Genomic DNA, 18,381 nt, shown 5'->3' on the forward strand with positions numbered 1-18,381 from the left:
ATGATTATTGATGTATATGTGTGCATGAGCAATTGAATGATATCCGGGCTAAGTCCCGAAGACATTTATGCTGGAAATTATATCCGGTTAAGACCAAGGCAATTGTGCTAGTGACTACATCCGGGCTAAGACCCGAAGGCATTCGTGCAAGTCGTTCTATCCGGGCTAAGACCCGAGGGCATTCGTGCATGTGGTTATATCCGGTTGTATTCCGAAGAAGCTTGGGCTGAAGGTGAGCGTTGGTTGCTGTAATAAATTTAATTAGTACGCTCGAAAAGCCCAAAGGAAAAGGTATGTTTATATGTGCATTGGAAAAGTCGATATGTTTGAGTAACATTCGTTCAATCGATTAACGAATTTTCAGCTATTGAATTGGTTGATATCTTGTGAAAGTATACAATGATGAAGTGTGAAGCAAGTATGATTATGTGAATGTGTATTAATGAAATGATTCATTTGGCTATGTGAATGTAATGCCCTAGTTAAAGCTGATTTTATTGCTTGAGACTTACTAAGCATAAAAATGCTTACCCCGTTGCTTTGGCTCTCTGTTTTATAGATTTTGCTCGTTAGCGATCGGATTCGGGATCATTAAAGTCGAAGTCATCTACACTATCAAAGCCTCCATTTTGGTATAATTTTGGTTGAACTTTGAAATGGCATGTATAGGACTACCCTAATGTTGAAGGTCATGTACCTTTCGGTTTTGTGTAAGCTTGGATAGCCATGCTAAAATGGCTTATATATCGTTTTAGTATGATTCTATAATAGTTTGTATGATAATCATTATGGGGTATGAAATTGTCTGAAAGGATTAGCCATTGGAATGGTTAATCATAATCACACTTTGTGCTATGGTGCAAAAGGGCCATTTGAATCGTGGAAATCATGAAATAGGTAATGGTTACTTTGAAAACAGATGCTGGCAGCAGCAGTGGTATGGTTTTGAAAAATCACCAAAATTTGTAGGAATGGTATTAAATAATGAATAAATTATGTAAATGAACCTTAATGAGTCTACTTTCATGTGGAATAAACGAAACAGTCATAGGAGTTACATGTTAAGAGATATTAAAGCTATTGTGAGATAGGGCCAGAACGGTTTCTGGGTCCCCTGTCGCAACTTTAAAAATTTATTATAAATTATCCAGAAAGAATTAGGAGTCATGCCTTATATGTACAGATTCCATTTTGAGTCTAGTTTCATTAGAAACAAACGGCACCAGTATTAAAGCCCTGTACAGAGAGATATTCAAGTTGTAACGCACGAAGGTCAGAGCAGTCGATCCCTGTAACATGGGTGAATTTAACTAATAAACTGTACCAATTGGCCCGACCAAAAATTCTAGAATTAAATCCATGGATGGATATATGAGTCTAAATTCAGGGAAAATTTACGGAATCAGTTTCCGAGTTTTGAAACTCGAGATATGATTTTTAAGGTGACAGTGACGCAGATTTCCAGCCTGTCTGGAAATGTCAAATTGGTGGGTGAAATATGTGGATTTGGCTTGTTAACCCCTCGTGTCCGACACCGGCAATGGTCTCGGGTTCGGGGTGTTACAGCCGGTACGCACGAGAATGCATTTCCTCAGAAGCCGTAATGTGTAAACGTTTCGAGGATGGATTGAATGATGATATAAAGCTGTATGTTGGCATTTTGGAAATCCGAGAATTTGTGGCACTTGTCGAGCGAGCTTGCAAAGCCGAGGAGCTCAGTATGGAGAAAAGAAAAGCTGAGGCGGGAGCAAGGGAGTTTCGTAAGAGGTCTTCGGGGAAGCCCTTCCCACAGTCATCGAAGAAATTTAGAGATGGCTTAGGCCGGTCTAGAGACACTTCGGGCTTTTCTAGACGAGATCGCGATCGACCCCTTTCGAGTGCACGAGTCACTTCGGTCGCCAGTGTGGGAAATGATCGTCGAGATAGAACGGAGTGCCAGTATTGTGGCAAATGGCATTCTGGAAGTTGTAGATTCCATGACAACTCCTGCTACAAGTGCGGGTCAGTTGACCACTTTATCAAAGATTGCCCAAGGTTGTCTGAACAGAATGTAAATCAGAGTGGGAAACCGAGTGCTACCACTGCTCGAGGTAGACCATCTAGAAACACGGGAAATGCTAGTGATGGTCAGAGAGGATCTAGAGATGCTGCGACCATATCTGAGGCTCGTGCTCCTGCTAGGGCTTATGCTATACGCGCACGCGAGGATGCTTCCTCGCCAGATGTTATTACCGGTACTTTTACTCTCTTTGATACTAATGTGATTGCTTTGATTGACCCTGGTTCTACTCATTCTTATATATGCGAAACCTTAGCATCCAAAGAAGACTTTACCTATTGAGTCTCTCGAGTTCGTAATTCGGTGTCAAATCCTTGGGTCGTTCGTGCTTGTCGACAAAGTGTGTAAGAAATGCCCCCTAGTAATTCGAGATTCCTGTTTTTCGATGGACTTGATGCTTTTGTCGTTTGATGAATTTGATGTTATTCTTGGTTTGGATTGGTTGACCATGCATGATGCGATTGTGAATTGCAAAAGCAAGACTATTGATTTGAGGTGCGCAAATAACGAGATAATCCGAGTTGAGTCTACGGACTTAAAGGGGTTGCCAGCTGTAATATCAGCAATGTTGGCCTAGAAATATGTAAGAAAGGGGTGCGAAGCATACCTTGCGTATGTACTTGATGACAAAGAATTAGAAAAGAAACCCGAATCTGTGCCGGTGGTCTGTGAATACCCTGATGTTTTTCCTGAAGAATTACCGAGTTTACCACTTGTTTGGGAGGTAGAGTTTGGTATTGAGCTTGTACCTAGAACTACGCCAATTTCGATAGCTCCGTATCGTATGGCACCAACCGAGTTAAAAGAATTGAAAGCTCAGTTGCAAGAGTTGACGGATAGAGGTTTCGCTCGACCAAGTTTCTCACCTTGGGGTGCACCAGTATTGTTTGTGAAAAAGAAGGACGGAACCATGAGGTTGTGCATTGACTATCGTCAGCTGAATAAAGTGACGATAAAGAATAAATATCCGTTACCACGTATTGATGATTTGTTTGATCAACTAAAGGGAGCCTCAGTGTTTTCAAAGATAGATTTGAGATCGGGTTATTATCAGTTGCGAATTCGAGATTCGGATATACCCAAAACTACTTTCAGAACGAGATATGGCCACTACGAGTTCTTAGTGATGCCGTTTGGGCTCACTAATGCCCCTGCGGTATTTATGGATTTGATGAATCGATCTTCGACATGATTTGGACCGGTTCAGTAGTTGTGTTCATTGACGACATCTTGGTCTATTCAAGAGATGAGACCGAACATGCTGAGCACCTGAGATTAGTGTTGCAAATTTTACGGGATAAGCAGTTATATGCTAAGTTCAGTAAGTGTGAGTTCTGGTTAAGAGAGGTTAGGTTCTTGGGCCATGTGGTATCTACATCGAGTATTCGAGTTTACCCGAGCAAAATTTCAGCCATACTTAACTGGAAGCCTCCGAGAAATATTACTGAGGTTCGAAGCTTTTTGGGACTCGCCGGTTACTACCGACGGTTTGTAAAAGGTTTCTCGATGATAGCCACACCCATGACAAAGCTACTTCAAAAAGATATTAAGTTCGAATGGACGGAAAAATGTCGAAAAGTTTTGATCAATGAAAACTTATTTGGTGAAGCCCCAATTTTAGTGCGGCCGAATCAGGCAAAGAGTTTGTCATCTATAGTGACGCCTCCCTACTTGGGTTAGGTTGCATGTTGATGCAAGAAGGTCGAGTTGTGGCCTATGCGTCGAGACATTTAAAGCCACATGAGAAAAATTATCCGACCCATGATCTCGAAAAGTCGCCATCGTATTCGCCTTGAAAATATGGCGACATTACTTATTTGGTGAGAAGTGCCATGTATTTTGGATCACAAAAGTCTCAAATATTTGATGACTCAAAGAGACTTAAATCTGCGACAAAGACGTTGGCTTGAGTTGTTGAAAGATTATGAGCTTGTCATTGATTACCACCGGAAAGGCTAATGTGGTTGCGACGCGCTTTAAGCCGGAAATCACCTTTGCTTTCTGACGATGAATGTACACTTGTGCGTTTCTACCCGACAATGTGTTAGTAGCCGAATTAAAGGCCAAACCATTATTGATTCATCAAATTCGTGAAGCTCAGAAAGTCAACGATGAATTGGTTGCAAAACGGGCTGAATGTGTTCCGAATATGAAATCCGAATTTCAAATTGATGATGACGATTATTTGAGGTTCAGAAGTCGGTTATGTGTTCCAAGAAATTCAGAACTCATTTCGATGATTCTGAACAAAGCCCATTGTAGCCGAATGTCAATTCACCCGGGGAGTACGAAAATGTACAACGATCTGAGACGCCAGTTTTGGTGGCATGGTATGAAACGAGACATTTCCGATTTTGTTTGAAGTGTTTAATATGTCGCAAGTAAAGGCGGAACATCAAGTGCCTCGGGTTTACTCCAACCAATCATGGTACCTGAATGGAAATGGGATCGAGTCACGATGGATTTCAGATCTGGGTTGCCGATGTCGGCAAGTAAGAAAGATGCGATTTGGGTTGTTGTGGATAGATCGACTAAGTCGGCTCACTTTATCCCCGACGCACGGATTTTTCATTGGATAAACTAGTGAATTGTATATTTCTCGATTGTGAGATTACACAGGTACCTATTTCTATCGTGTCGGATAGAGATCCGAGATTCACCTCGCGATTTTGGAAGAAATTGCAAGAAGCTTTGGGTACCAAGTGCATTTTAGCACCGCTTTTCATCCACAAACCGATGGTCAATCCGAACGGATAATTCAGATACTTGAGGATATGTTGAGATGTTGCATCCTCGAGTTTAGTGGTTCATGGGAACGGTATTTACCTTTGATTGAATTCGCTTACAACAATAGTTTTCAATCAAGTATTAAGATGGCACCTTACGAGGCCTTGTACGGGCGTAAATGCCGTACACCATTGTTTTGGACCGAGCTCGATGAAAGTAAAATTTTTTGAGTGGATTTGATTAAAGATCTTTGAAGAAAGTAAGAATAATTTGTGAAAGTCGAAGGCGACATCGATCGTCGAAGTCGTATGCGGATTTAAAACGAAGAGATATTGAGTATCAAGTGGGAGACAAAGTGTTTCTTAACGTCTCGCCTTGGAAAAAGATACTCAGATTTGGCCGTAAGGGCAAATTGAGTCCGAGATTCATTGGGCCGTATGAGATCTCCGAACGAGTTGGCCTAGTTGCATATAGGTTGCTTTTACCCCCTGAACTCGAAAGAATCCACAACGTTTTTCATGTTTCGATGCTTCGACGTTACAGATCCGATCCTTCGCACGTAATAAACCCCTCCGAGGTCGAAATTCAAGCCGATATGAGTTATGAGGAAGAACCGATTCGTATCCTAGCTCATGAAGTGAAAGAGTTGCGAAACAAAAGGGTTCCGATAGTGAAAGTGTTATGCTCAAACACGAGATCGAAGAAGCTACTTGGGAACCCGAGAACTCTATGAAAGAGCGATACCCAAACCTATTTACCGGTAAGATTTTCGGGGACGAAAATTTCTTAAGTGGGGAGAGTTGTGACACCCTAAAGTGACCCTAGTCGGAAGCGGTTTCGGGACCGCTAAACCGAGTCACCAAATTATTTGAATGTGATATTTATTGTCTAAAATATGTGATTATGAATGTGTGAAAGTTTTAGGCTTCGATTTAGTAAATTGCATGTGAATTTAGTCAAAAGGACTTATGGGTGACATTTTTGAAATGTGATAGGCTAATCTACAAGGACCTAATAGTGCATGTAATCAAAAGGGAGGACTTGCATGTCAATTTTCCTCCCCTAATATGTAGTGGCCGGCCATGAGCATGGGTGGACAAGATGTTATGGCTAAAAAACATGTCATAAACATGTTGGGGTAATGCATTATGTAAGGATTAATAAAATAAAGAACATGGGCAATAAAATATTAGTGTTAGTAGGATGAGAAACAAAAAAAAAAAAAGAAAGGATGTGTGTGATTGTCCCCCCATTGCCGTGAGTTGAAGGAAAGAAAAACAAAAAAAAAAGTGTTCATCCTTTGGTTCATCCTTGGCCGAAAATAAGGAAGAAGAAAGGTTGAAGAGGTTCGGCCATACATGTAACTAGGCTAAGGTATGTTTGATGATGTTCCATGAGATGCATGCATATTTTAGTTGTTAGCTTGAGTTCTACCTAGCCCATGGTCTAAATCTTGCTATGTGATGGAAATGACACTCGGCCATGGATGCATCATTCTTGCTTGGTGTTAATGTTGTGTTGGTGAGATATCAAGTTATTTTGTGACCAAGTTGAGATTTGAATTTTGGAATGAGTAAGGTTTTGGCTATGGTAAATATAAGGGTGATGGATGTTGTGTCATGCTAAATCTAGATGAACAATGTTAGTGCTTATATCTCGATATTCATGAGTTTCTTTCTTGGTTTTACCTCAAACCCATGAAGTATTTTAATTGGTGTTGTTAGAGGTTTTGGTCATGGGATTATAAGCTTGTTGGTTTTGATGGTGAAATTTATGCCTTGCCGGCCATGGTAGAAAGTAGATGTGAAATGGTAGTAAGATGAAATGCAAAATGTTAGTATTTGATTACTAGTGTATAAATGCGTATTAGCCGAGTTTTGAATTTGAAACGAAACGATATATAATCAATACAAGTAACCATACTTGTAGGAAGTATTAAGCATATAATTGGCCTCAACATATACATGCATACTCGGCCACATGAGAAGATTAGTGTTCCATGCATTCGGTTAGAGGCAAGCATATTGATGCCTTTATCTTGGTTAGGACAATCGGCTAAAAGGGAGTGTGGGTTAATATGTTGAGTTGATGCATGATTTCACATGTATGTGACTTTAATGTCTAATGTATAAATATGGGCTAAGTGCCTTGTGTTCCTCTTTTCGATGCTCAAATGATTAAATCAATTTATTTGTTTAATTAAGCTCAAGAGCAAAGGGGATCTAAATCCGATAAAGGGAAGGAAAAAGTGGTCGAATAGCCATCGAAATCGTTCGACAACATCCGAGGTAAGTTCTTGAGTAATAGAGCTTAAATTATGATTTGATTAGATCATGTTTTAAGCAAATCAAAATCATGCTCTTTGTGTGTGGCTATTGAGCCGAAATTGCAAGTGTGATAAGTGTTTTGTGTTTGAGTTTTGCTAATGAAAATGAAATACGAATGTGTCATGATTTATTGTTAAATGTGCATGGTTATTCGAATGATGTCCGGGCTAAGTCCTGAAGGCTTTGTGCTAAGTGACCATATCCGGACTAAGATCCGAAGGCATTTGTGCGAGTTACTAATTCCGGGCTAAGCCCGAAGGCATTGGTGCGAGTTACTAAATCCGGTTAAGTCCCAAGGCATTTGTGCAAGTTACTATAACCGGCTATGTCCCAAAGGCATTTGAACGAGTAGCTATATCCGGTTAAATTCCGAAGGTACGTGATTCGGGAATGAATGATCTTGCTGTAAAAATTTCAGTTAATACGCTTGTAACATCCCAACATTGAGGTATGTTTCAGATGTGCTTTGAATTAGTTGAGCCCTTACAAATAAGTATTATTTCAGTTGATAAATGAGCTACCGCCTTTGGCTAAGTTGATCTTTGTGTATGAATATAAGGGTTGGTAGTGTGAAGTAAGTATGATATTGAAAATTTGTGCATATGAAATTATCTGTTTAGCTACATGAATGCTATACTTTGGTTGTGTCTAAATTCTTTGCTCAAAACTTACTAAGCATTTAATGCTTACTCCGTTTCTTTGATTCTCTGTTTTATAGATTTTGGTTCTTCAACTATCGGACTCGGGATTTTGAAGTCGAAGTCGCCCACACTATCAAAGCTCCTTTTGGTATACTTTTGGTTGAACTTTGAAATGGCATGTATAGGACCACCCTTTTGTTGTTGGTCATGAACCCTTCGGTATTGTGTAAATTTGGATAGCCATGCGAAAATGGCTTAAATATACTTTGATCATAGCATTATAATCGTTTTGTATGTTGTCCGTCGAGAGGTATGGAAATGTTGGCAACGTTTAGCCATGGGAATGGTTATTCATGATCACTTTTGATATATGTATGACAAACTCTAGTTGATCCATGAAGGATCATGAAATAGGTAAAGTTTACCTTAAAAATAGATGCTGGCAGCAGCAGTGATGTGGATGTGAAAAATCACTAAAAATAGTAGGAATGGAATTAAATAGTGAATAAATTATGTAATCGAACCTTGATAAATCTATTTTCATAGGAAAGTAACGAAACGTTAATATAAACAGTATATTATGAGATGTTAAAGTTTTCGTGAGACAGGGCCAAAACGGTTTCTGGATCCCTTGATCTGACTTTGGAAATTCATTATAAATTAACCAGAGAAATTTAGAAGTCATGCCATATATGTATAGATTCCTTTTTGAGCCTAGTTTCTATAGAAACAAACGGCATCAGTATTGAAGCCCTGTACAGGGAGATATCCAGGTCATAATGCAAGAAGGTTAGTGTAGTCGCACCCTGTAACAGGGGAGACTTTAACTAATAAACTGTACTAATTAGCCTGACCAAAAATTCTAGAAAAAAATCTGTAGATGGACATATGAGTTTAGTTTCAGGGAAAAATTACAAAACTGATTTTCGAGTTTTGGAACTCAAGATATGATTTTTAAAGTGACAGTGACGCAGTTAGCCAACTGCCTGGAAATTTTTAAAATGGACTGTGAAAATGAGTGGTTTAAGCCGTTAACCCCTCGTGTCCGACTCCGGCAGCGGTCACGGGTACGGGATGTTACAATATATGTCTGATTGGTCCCTCCGCTAGCTCAACAAAAGCTCAATCGGACTGCATTTGAATTAAAAGAAAATTCTACGACTTTGGGAATAATTTAGTTGAGCCGATTTATTTGATGTGGAATTAAATTAGGCGGTCATGAGAATTGTTTAATTAGAGAATTTGATTAAAGACTTTTCTTGAAAAATTAATTTGGAATATCAAAGTAATTTTTGGAAAAATTAATTTTGATAAAGTAAAATTAAATTAATCAAATCAATTAAAATTAATATGAAATTTTTAAAAGTTAATTTTCAAGTTAGAAAATTGGCCCAATGGGTAATTGAACTTGAAAATTGGGTCTAAGATTGTAACTTGGGCCTAGGAGCCCAAAACCAGACCAAGACCCAGAAACTGGTTCAACGGGACCCGGTATGTAAAACCAGGCCAACAGTTCAATCGATGGCTAGACCGGACCAATCAATTCGTCATTGACCCGGACCAATCCGAAAACAGCCGAACCAACTTGGAGTGCCATAAGGGTGTCGCACCTGCATCACTGGACATGGCGGTGCCAGTGGCTGCGATGGCAATGTCCCGATGGCCGACAATGATTGGTTGTTGTTGGTTGAGTAGTGGAAGAGTTACACTCCTACTAGGACTTTACTAGAGAATTTGATTTCATATTAGTTATTCCAAAAATAATATTATTTTAATAGTTTAATATTAAATTAAATTTAATACTTATCTTAATAGTATTTTATTAATTTAATGTTAACGTGATTATCTTAATATTTAATTTAATTTAATATTTATCTATATTGTATTATTTTTAATAAGATTTAATATTAAATTAATATAATATTTATCAAGATAAATATTAGATTAAACTTAATATTAAAGTGATTAAGTTTAATCATAGTTGAAGTCTCTAAACTCTCCCGATATAAAGAGAGCCTTGGATAATTATTTACATACACTTGAGTTCAAGAGAAAATTGTAGAGAGAAAATTGTCTAAAGAGATTATTTTAAAAAATTTCTAGAGATATTTTTCTAATTTAGAACTTGATCCAAAAGTTTAGAGAAATTATAAAATTACCCTACTAGTATTTTTTGTGAAAAATTTTCTAATTCGAAATAAGCCCACACTCGACAAACGTATGCTTGAGGATAGTGAAGAAGACTACTCAGTTGAAGCGCTCATCCTAGACGAATTGAAAATATACAATTTTGATTAAGTGTTTATTGCTCTAAATATCATAACCAAGATATTGTTTTGGAAAATTTTTTAAACTCTAGTTTTCCCTAAATTTATTTTCCGTTGCGTTTTCCAAACCCGTTTTTCCAACAAGAAGAACACTTGGGATTTCTTTTTATTCACCTTTTGACTAAAGAAAGGGCAAAATAAACTTAGAATTCCTTTTACTTTAGATACTTGAACCCTGTTAGCTTCGCAAAAGAGAAGGAGATCTTCTACAAATATTAAATAAGATAGAACAAGACCCCTTCTTGATAGATATAATGGTGACCAACTTCCACGTTTTACAGCTTTGTCGATGAGATGTCCCAATCTATCTACACATAACACAAAAAGATAAGGTTACAGAGGATCACCTTGCCTTATTCCTCACATTGGAAAAAATGCATTAGTGGCTGAACCATTCCACAAAATCTGAAACGACGTAGAAGACACAATTCATGATTACAGTGATCAATAATGGAGGCAAGCCTACTTCATAGATTGTATCCTCTAGGAAATCCTATCTAATTTTATCATAAGCCTTCTCCAAATCTATCTTAAGGGCCATTCCAAGCTTGTTACCTCTAAATCCTCTCAAAAAGTGTATAGCTTCCTGAGCTATAACAATATTATCCACAATACTTCTCCCTAGGACGAAACTAGCTTGATTTTGTGAAGTAACTTTCACCATCAAATGTCTCAACCTATTGACCAGCACCAAAAGTGAAGATCTTATACACCACATTACATAAGCTTATAGGTCTTAATTGGTTAATTCTTTCTGGACCCTAAATTTTAGGTAACAACACTATCAAAGTTCTATTCAAAGTAGGCTCTAATGACTTACCATCCAAAATTTGACGCACAAGACAGCAACTTGATTGGCCTACAATATCCTACTTAGATTGCTAGAATTTAGCATGAAAACCATCTATACTAGAGGATTTCAAAGGAGACATACCAAAAACTACCATGTGTATCGTAGAAACAGTGAGGAGCAAACCATCTTTATTGACCGAGGTAATTTTAGGAAACGCACCATGAAAAGGTAATACCCCACGAACTGAATAATTTATGGAATACAGATCCTTGAAAAACTCCATCGCATGCTTTTGCAGCTCTTCCCCATCAAAAACCCATTCATTTCCAATTTTGATCCCATCTATCTTGTTTCGCTTTTTTCTTGCCAAAGTACACTTGTGGAAAAAACTAGTACTTCTAACTCCACAATTGAGCCATTTCATTCTTGAATTTTGGAACCATAGGAGCTCCTCATGCTTTAGAACTTCCTCTAACTTCTGCAGAATATCCAATTACTGTTTCTAAAGTCTGACCAATATTCTTAAGTCAAGAATTTTCTGCACCTGATTCTGTTCAGTAAGTAAACTCTATTTCCTTACAAATAAATTCTCATAGAATTTTTTATTCCAATCTTGAATTGCAATTTGAAATCTCTCCAACTTATTCATGATCCCCTCATCATTCCTTTAATGTTGTTTGATAAGTCCTTTAAAATCAACATATGCAACATCTAGCTATCAAGACATCTAAAAGGTCTATAACCCTTAGTAAGCTCGGGTTTAAAAGATACCAAGACTGGTCTATGGTCAGATTTCAAATGATAGAGGTTGTGTATCAAACAATTAGGAGCATAAGAGTTCCATTCAGAATTACAAATAGCTCTGTCAAGCCTCTACGATAAAAAACCCTTGCTCTACATAAATTTGGGACCACTATAACCCAAATCGCGCAAGCTATTGCTAAAAATGAATTCTTGAAACCATTTACAGCCAACCCGCGAAATTGACGCTCCCTCAATTCTATCTAAACCATCCAAAATAGAATTAAAGTCGTTGGCGATCAACCACGGATCTTTAATTGATTCAGCCATGATATTAAGAACTTTCCAAAGGCCCTTCCTCGTTCTCGACTGTGGGCTAGCATAAAATGCAGTACGTAAAATACAAAGATCCTTGCACATTCATGATTCGCATATGCACCAATTGGGGAGTAAAACATACAATGTCCACCGCAATCGATTCATTCCATAAGATCTAAATACCTCCTACAAAACCGTTTGCTTCAATCCGAAATGATCTATTCATACCAATTCATGAAACAATTTTATCAACTTAATCACCACTAGTCTGAGTTTCGAAAAGACATATGACATCTAGATGTACTTCTTTCCTATAATCAGAAACGAAATTATGAAAGCGGGGGTAACTCGCACCTTGACAGTTCCAAAAAATAAGTTTTGTATCCATAAATATAAAAAGTGATAAAACCCCTCAACAAGATAGAACCAACAGCTAGTTTCGGCACTAATTGAATTCATACCTCCAAACTGCTCAGTTACCATGGTTGTATTGACTTGCAAACTGATGCTAGCAGGATCTCTATCTAATCCACCCACAATTTCTTCCATGGCTACCTCTACGTCTATTATTTCTATTTCTAGATCAACAAATGAACTATCTGGTAGTTTCTTCCACTATTCATTTCCTTCCACAAAGATTGAGGGATTCGAATCCAGTGTAACCTCTCCAACAAATCCAGTTCCAAAATAGAACAATCCTTTTTCCTTACCCACCATCATACCCATTAATTCTTTGCCTGACAATACAACAGACTGTTGTGTACCACCAAACTGAATGGCCTGGTGATTTTTAGCATTTAGATGATTCGAAATCTGAACGGGATTGAAACCTCCCACATCAATCACCTTCTCCACCTTATCACGGGCTATAGAGGAGCCATTATCAAATTTTTTCTGGTTGAGCCCAGGTGTTTCCCCATTGGAATTAATGGGTTTCAAAATTTTTAGCCCAACTTTAGGCCTATGTTCTCCTTTACCTTTCCCATTCGGCCCCATCTTCCTAATCTCATTTGCTCCCTCAACCATCGTTTTTTCCATTCGATCTCCTACATTAAAAACCCCAATGAAGCATTTAATCCCTCCTGCATCATATTTTCAACCTGCCCACTAAATACGTCTTAATTTAATCTATCTTCCTTTCCCAGAATTGAAAATCTAGATCCTCCTTGATTGGCTCTTCGGCCACCGTTTCTAGGTTCACTGTTGCTCCGGGCCTTTCCCCAATGACGCCTCTCAACCAACATCCAAGGGCCAAAGGCCTCTTCCTCCACTCACTTCTAGATACCCGATGAAACCCCAACTGTTCCTAACGATTCATTTTCCTTGCCCGGTTACGGTTCTTTCGTGCCAATGCAACCTTCAGAGCTATAGTTGTATAAACCACACTGAAAATAGACGTTTCATAATGATTCATACTCAACCCGCTATAATTGACCATTGATTCTCACCTTTGAAATTAACAGTTTCTGCAAATCAACACAGACCGCTAATCTAGTAAAATGACCCCTCCTTGCAAGATTTGTATTAATATTGAGTTTGATAACCGATCCAATAATCTGCCCAATAGCTCTGAGCAAGACCTTTGAGTAGAACCCTTCAATTAAACCTAGTAATCTAATCCAAACAACTTGAACACTCATATCAGCATTAGTGGATGAAAAATCTAGAGACCATGGACGAACCGTCAAATAATTACCATAAACAACCCAAGGGCCTCCTATTAAAACATTGTTGTAATCATCTGTATCATCAAACTAAACCAAGTAAAACTCATTCTCCAAATCCAGTAAAACTCATTCTCCAAATCCGAGTTGGAATGAGCCTTTGTGTTTCCACATAAGCGTAATCTTGTTGCTAAGTGCGTTAAACCCAATTTTGGACCCTAAAAGCTTGACGATCATAGTTCTTGACATTTTATGCTCAATAAATTTGTGAACACGATCCGAAAAGGTAATCAATGGAACTCCGTCCACCATTTCCGTAACCATGCCCCATCTTGCAGTTCAAATCCTTCTTTTATTCTAATATGTTGTCCTGCCTCATGGACATCCCTTATTAGCGTTGCCTTATATGAGATTCTGGTTGTATCCTGATTTTGGATTTGCTAACTATCTCCATCAACTATTGGATCATCCGCTTCTTGTGATGACTTCGATTGCCTTTTCATTTTCTTAGTTGCTCTCCCAATGCCGGTATTAGGCCTGCCACCATTATCGCCCACCATTGCCAATATCCCAAGCTAAAAATTACCCTAAAAATATTTATTTTAAAAATAATATATTATTAATTAATAAAATAATTAATCTATAAAATAATGAATTAAGCCTACAAATTTTAATACTAAAATGAGGAAACAGGTATACTTCGGGTGCCAAATCATACATTAAGGCTAAAAATGATGGCAAGATATAAGAAACAAGTTCATACATCGTGAGCCTACTACAAGAATTTGACTCCAAATATTCTGCTACTTGAACCTCCGCTGTTCATGAAACTCGCAAGACCCATTTCGCGACGTGTCACCAGCTTCTCGTCCGGTTTAAAACCAGATCGAGTAACCAAGAATCCTCTGTCTATCACCGTCGCTAAAGAGCTTCACGCGTATTTAATCAAGACCCACCGCCACGATGATTCCTCTTCAATATCTTCCGTTATCAGAGCTTACTGTCTTGATCCCTTTCATTTGCACAAAGCCTATCTCGTTTTCAATCAAATTAAACTACCCACTTTGTTAAACTTTAATCTCATGATCCGTGGTTTTTCCCAGAGTACCCAACCCATTGAAGGTATTAAAATCTATTACAAAATGTACTGTTTCCACGGTTTTTCTGGTGATAATATCACTTTTATTTTTGTTTTCAAGGCCTGTGCTCGAGTTATAGATATTAAAACCGGTCAAAAGTTTCATGTTCATGCTGTGAAACGAGGGTTTGATTCCTATTTATTCGTTGCAAATGCGTTGATTCATATGTACTCTAGCTGTGGTGATTTGGATTTTGCGAGGAAAGTGTTTGATACAATGGGGAAAAGAGATTTAGTTTCTTGGAATTCTTTGATTTGTGGGTACAGTCAATGCAAAAAGTTCAAGGAATTGTTGGGTTTGTTTAACGCAATGCAAGAAGCTAATGTGAAAGCTGATGCTGTGACAATGGTGAAAGTTATTTTAGCTTCTTGTTATACGGATAACATGGGTTTGGCAGATTCTATGGTTAAATATATTGAGGAAAATTGCATTCATATTGATGTTTATTTGGGTAACACTTTGATAGATATGTATGGAAAACGTGGTTTGGTTAATTTAGCACGGGAAGTTTTTGATAGAATGCCTGAGAGAAATTTAGTGTCTTGGAATGCATTGATCAAGGGGTACATAAAAGCAGGGCAAGTTGTTGAAGCAAGGAAGGTTTTTGACAACATGAAGCAAAGGGATGTGATTTCTTGGACTTCCATGATTACAGGTTACTCTCAAGTTAACCAATTTAAAGATGCATTGAAGCTTTTCCAAGATATGATGGCTGCTAAGGTTACACCTGATGAGATTACAGTGGCTACTGTTCTTTCTACTTGTGCCAACTTGGGTGTTCTTGATGTTGGACGGGCAGTTCATGACTATATCTGCAAGCATGGTATACGAGCCGATGTTTATGTTGGAAACTCCTTGATTGATATGTATTTCAAGTGTGGTGTGGTTAAGAGGGCTTTGGAAGTATTCCATGATATGAAAGAGAAGGATTCTGTTTCATGGACTTCAGTTATCTCAGGACTTGCTGTTAATGGTTTTGCTGATTCTGCACTTGAATATTTCTCACAGATGTTGAAAGATGGTGTTGGGCCAACTCACGGGTGCTTTGTTGGGATTTTGCTTGCCTGCACTCATGCTGGATGGGTAGATAAAGGGTTGGAATTTTTTGAAAGTATGGAAAAAGTTCATGGACTAACCCCTGAAATGAAGCATTATGGCTGTGTTGTGGATCTTTTAAGTCGTTCTGGGTATCTAGAAAGGGCCTACGAGTTCATTAAGAAAATGCCTGTACATCCAGATGTGGTACTGTGGAGGATATTGTTGGGTGCATGTAAGCTTCATGGAAATGTAGTCTTAGCTGAGATTGCCACAAACAACCTTATTGAACGGGATCCTTCTAACAGTGGAAATTATGTTCTCTTGTCAAACACTTATGCAATCTCAGATAGATGGGATGCTGCTACGAAAATGAGACAGTTGATGGAGGGGAACAATGTGCAGAAGCCTTCTGGTTGGAGCTCCATTCAAGTAGATAGATGACTTGAATTGTTATTTACTAATTTAATCTTTAATAGAATACACAAAAATTAACAACTTTTTTTAACCCAGCATTTGGCCTATTAATTAAGGATATACACCATACCCTAAGGTCATTGAATTGATTTGCAGATCGTGTCTGTATCTGTGTGATGGTTTAAATGGGTGCTTCTAACGTGGTGCCCCCATGCGGGGAGTAGGTTGGGGTAGTAAGGGTTCCCACCTCAACTTTTTAAAACCTTTTTTTTTACTATGGAGTTATTTATTCTCAAAATTGATAAAATTGGATTTGGTCCCTTTATTACTATATATTTTTATAAATTAAATATTATTGAAAAATTAAATGTTGAAAAATTAAGTGTTGAATTTAAGTTATAAAATATGTTTAGTATTTTAGTTAAAATTAAATATTGAATATAATTATGTTGTTTGATAAATGATAATATAATCTTAATTGAAATAAAATAAAACTAGAATTCATTAAATTTTTTTTTATTAAGTGATAAGAAAGCCTCTATCTACTTATCATTTTCTATACTTTTGTTAAATAAATTCTATTTAATAGTTTTCAAAGTAGGTTATTAAATGTGCTTAAAAATTTAATTGTTGAAAATATGAATTTTAATTAATTAAAATTTTCAACACTTTATCAAACATAATTATCTCTGTATTCTCTGAAAAGTTTAAGTTTAGAAACCTGTCTGTAGTTGAGTTCATTGTATTCAGTCAACTCCTACATTTGCTTAGCTCTCTGGTAAATACTTATGAACCCTAAGTTATTTTCATAATTATTTATGTATTTTTAACTCTGTATGCAAAAGTATCAGATTAGTATGTAAGGAAGGAAGCTTTTTGATTCTATGTTAACTGTTAATGTTTCTTGCATGCATGTTTGTTTTCAATGGTGTAATGATATGATAAGTTTAGTTATTTATATTTTAGCTCAAGACACTATAGAAGGTCCTAAAGATAAAGGCAAGGTTCTGCTATATAGACTTTGCTGTATTTCTGGTGACTTCCTTCATACTTCCATGTGTGTAGTATTCTTAGTTTTATATTTTGTGTAAGGTAAATACTTATGCTCTGTAAAAGTGAAGTGTGCGTATATGAAAAGTGGTTGTTCAGAGTTGTCACTTTGGGTCTAAAATGATTGTGTTAAAGAGTAAGAATTATTCTTCATGCTTGAGCCATTACCTTATACTTCTAACAAGAATGATATGGACTAAAACATGGAAATGATGTTAAGGAAAACTATTCATGGTGATGCATTCAATGGAATGTACATTGAATTGGCAGATCGCGATACATGAAAATGTTTGTTTATCCTCTGGTTGGGCAAATGTATATTGCAAACTAGATTGACAAATAATGACAAAGTTTATGAACAAAGGAATATGAATGAAATATATTATATGAATCTGAATAAGGATTTGGGTATGTGGCTGCCATGAAAAAGGTTTATTTATATGGTCATATTGGGAGTAGTGTATACGCCAAAAGAATAGTAAAATGGCATCTAGATTATTTGTTGGTACTAGCCATTTGGCGAACTATGTGATTGTGTTTGATTCTTTAATATGATTTGTTGAAATATTAGTGGTTTGATAAAACTTCTTTCAAACTCACTAAGTTCATTTGAACTTACCTCGTTTCCCTTTCCTTCTTAGGTTTATCATTGAAGAAAGACATGTAAAACTATGCTAGAGGACATTTATTGCTGTGAGACTTCTGTTATTTTGTACTATGCATGACTTATGGGAGGTGATGTCTGATTGTAATTTGAGAAGAATTATACTCGAAACCTACGTTGATAAACTATGTTTTAATGAAGCTTCATTTGAGAGATGAAATGGTTTTCCAGTGTTTTATTTCATACAATGAAAAATTATCTTATTAAAGCTTATACGCCACATGGCTGACACTTATTTTATTATTTTGTTAAATGTTTAATACAAAACCCCAATTTTACAAAGTATACGCCAAAAATAATTTTAAAGATGGATGATTTCTCTGTAGTGACACGTCTTACTCGAATCCTCCTAGAGTGTCGAGTTTGGCGTGTTACACTTAGTGAGTTTAAAAAAGAAATCATACATTACATCACATAATACATTACCTACATCACATAATACATTACCTAAACCCTTCCAGAGATCTTACACATATAAC

At 37.2% G+C, this 18,381-nt stretch overlaps 1 protein-coding gene and 1 long non-coding RNA gene across 2 annotated transcripts; one reads left to right on the plus strand and one right to left on the minus strand.

Annotated features, from left to right (window-relative positions):
* Window positions 1-10,153: 10,153 nt before the first annotated feature.
* Window positions 10,154-13,811, minus strand: LOC128280555 (uncharacterized). The gene is made up of 2 exons (XR_008270649.1): window positions 11,016-13,811; window positions 10,154-10,389 (listed from the first exon to the last, which is right to left on the minus strand). It is a non-coding gene; the product is annotated as an uncharacterized LOC128280555 (long non-coding RNA).
* A 30-nt stretch (window positions 13,812-13,841) lies between these two features.
* Window positions 13,842-16,279, plus strand: LOC108456020 (pentatricopeptide repeat-containing protein At2g29760, chloroplastic-like). The gene has a single exon (XM_017754613.2). It carries the CDS (start codon window positions 14,422-14,424, stop codon window positions 16,213-16,215), a length of 1,794 nt encoding a protein of 597 aa, XP_017610102.1. The 5' UTR covers window positions 13,842-14,421; the 3' UTR covers window positions 16,216-16,279.
* The last annotated feature ends 2,102 nt before the right edge of the window (window positions 16,280-18,381 follow it).

The sequence above is a fragment of the Gossypium arboreum genome, chromosome 9, assembly GCF_025698485.1.
Source record: "Gossypium arboreum isolate Shixiya-1 chromosome 9, ASM2569848v2, whole genome shotgun sequence".
Taxonomy (NCBI): Eukaryota; Viridiplantae; Streptophyta; class Magnoliopsida; order Malvales; family Malvaceae; genus Gossypium; species Gossypium arboreum.

What these genes read in the sequence shown, in the direction of transcription:
- LOC108456020 (XM_017754613.2), top strand. Translation starts at nt 14,422, where the DNA reads ATGAAACTCGCAAGACCCATTTCGCGACGTGTCACCAGCTTCTCGTCC.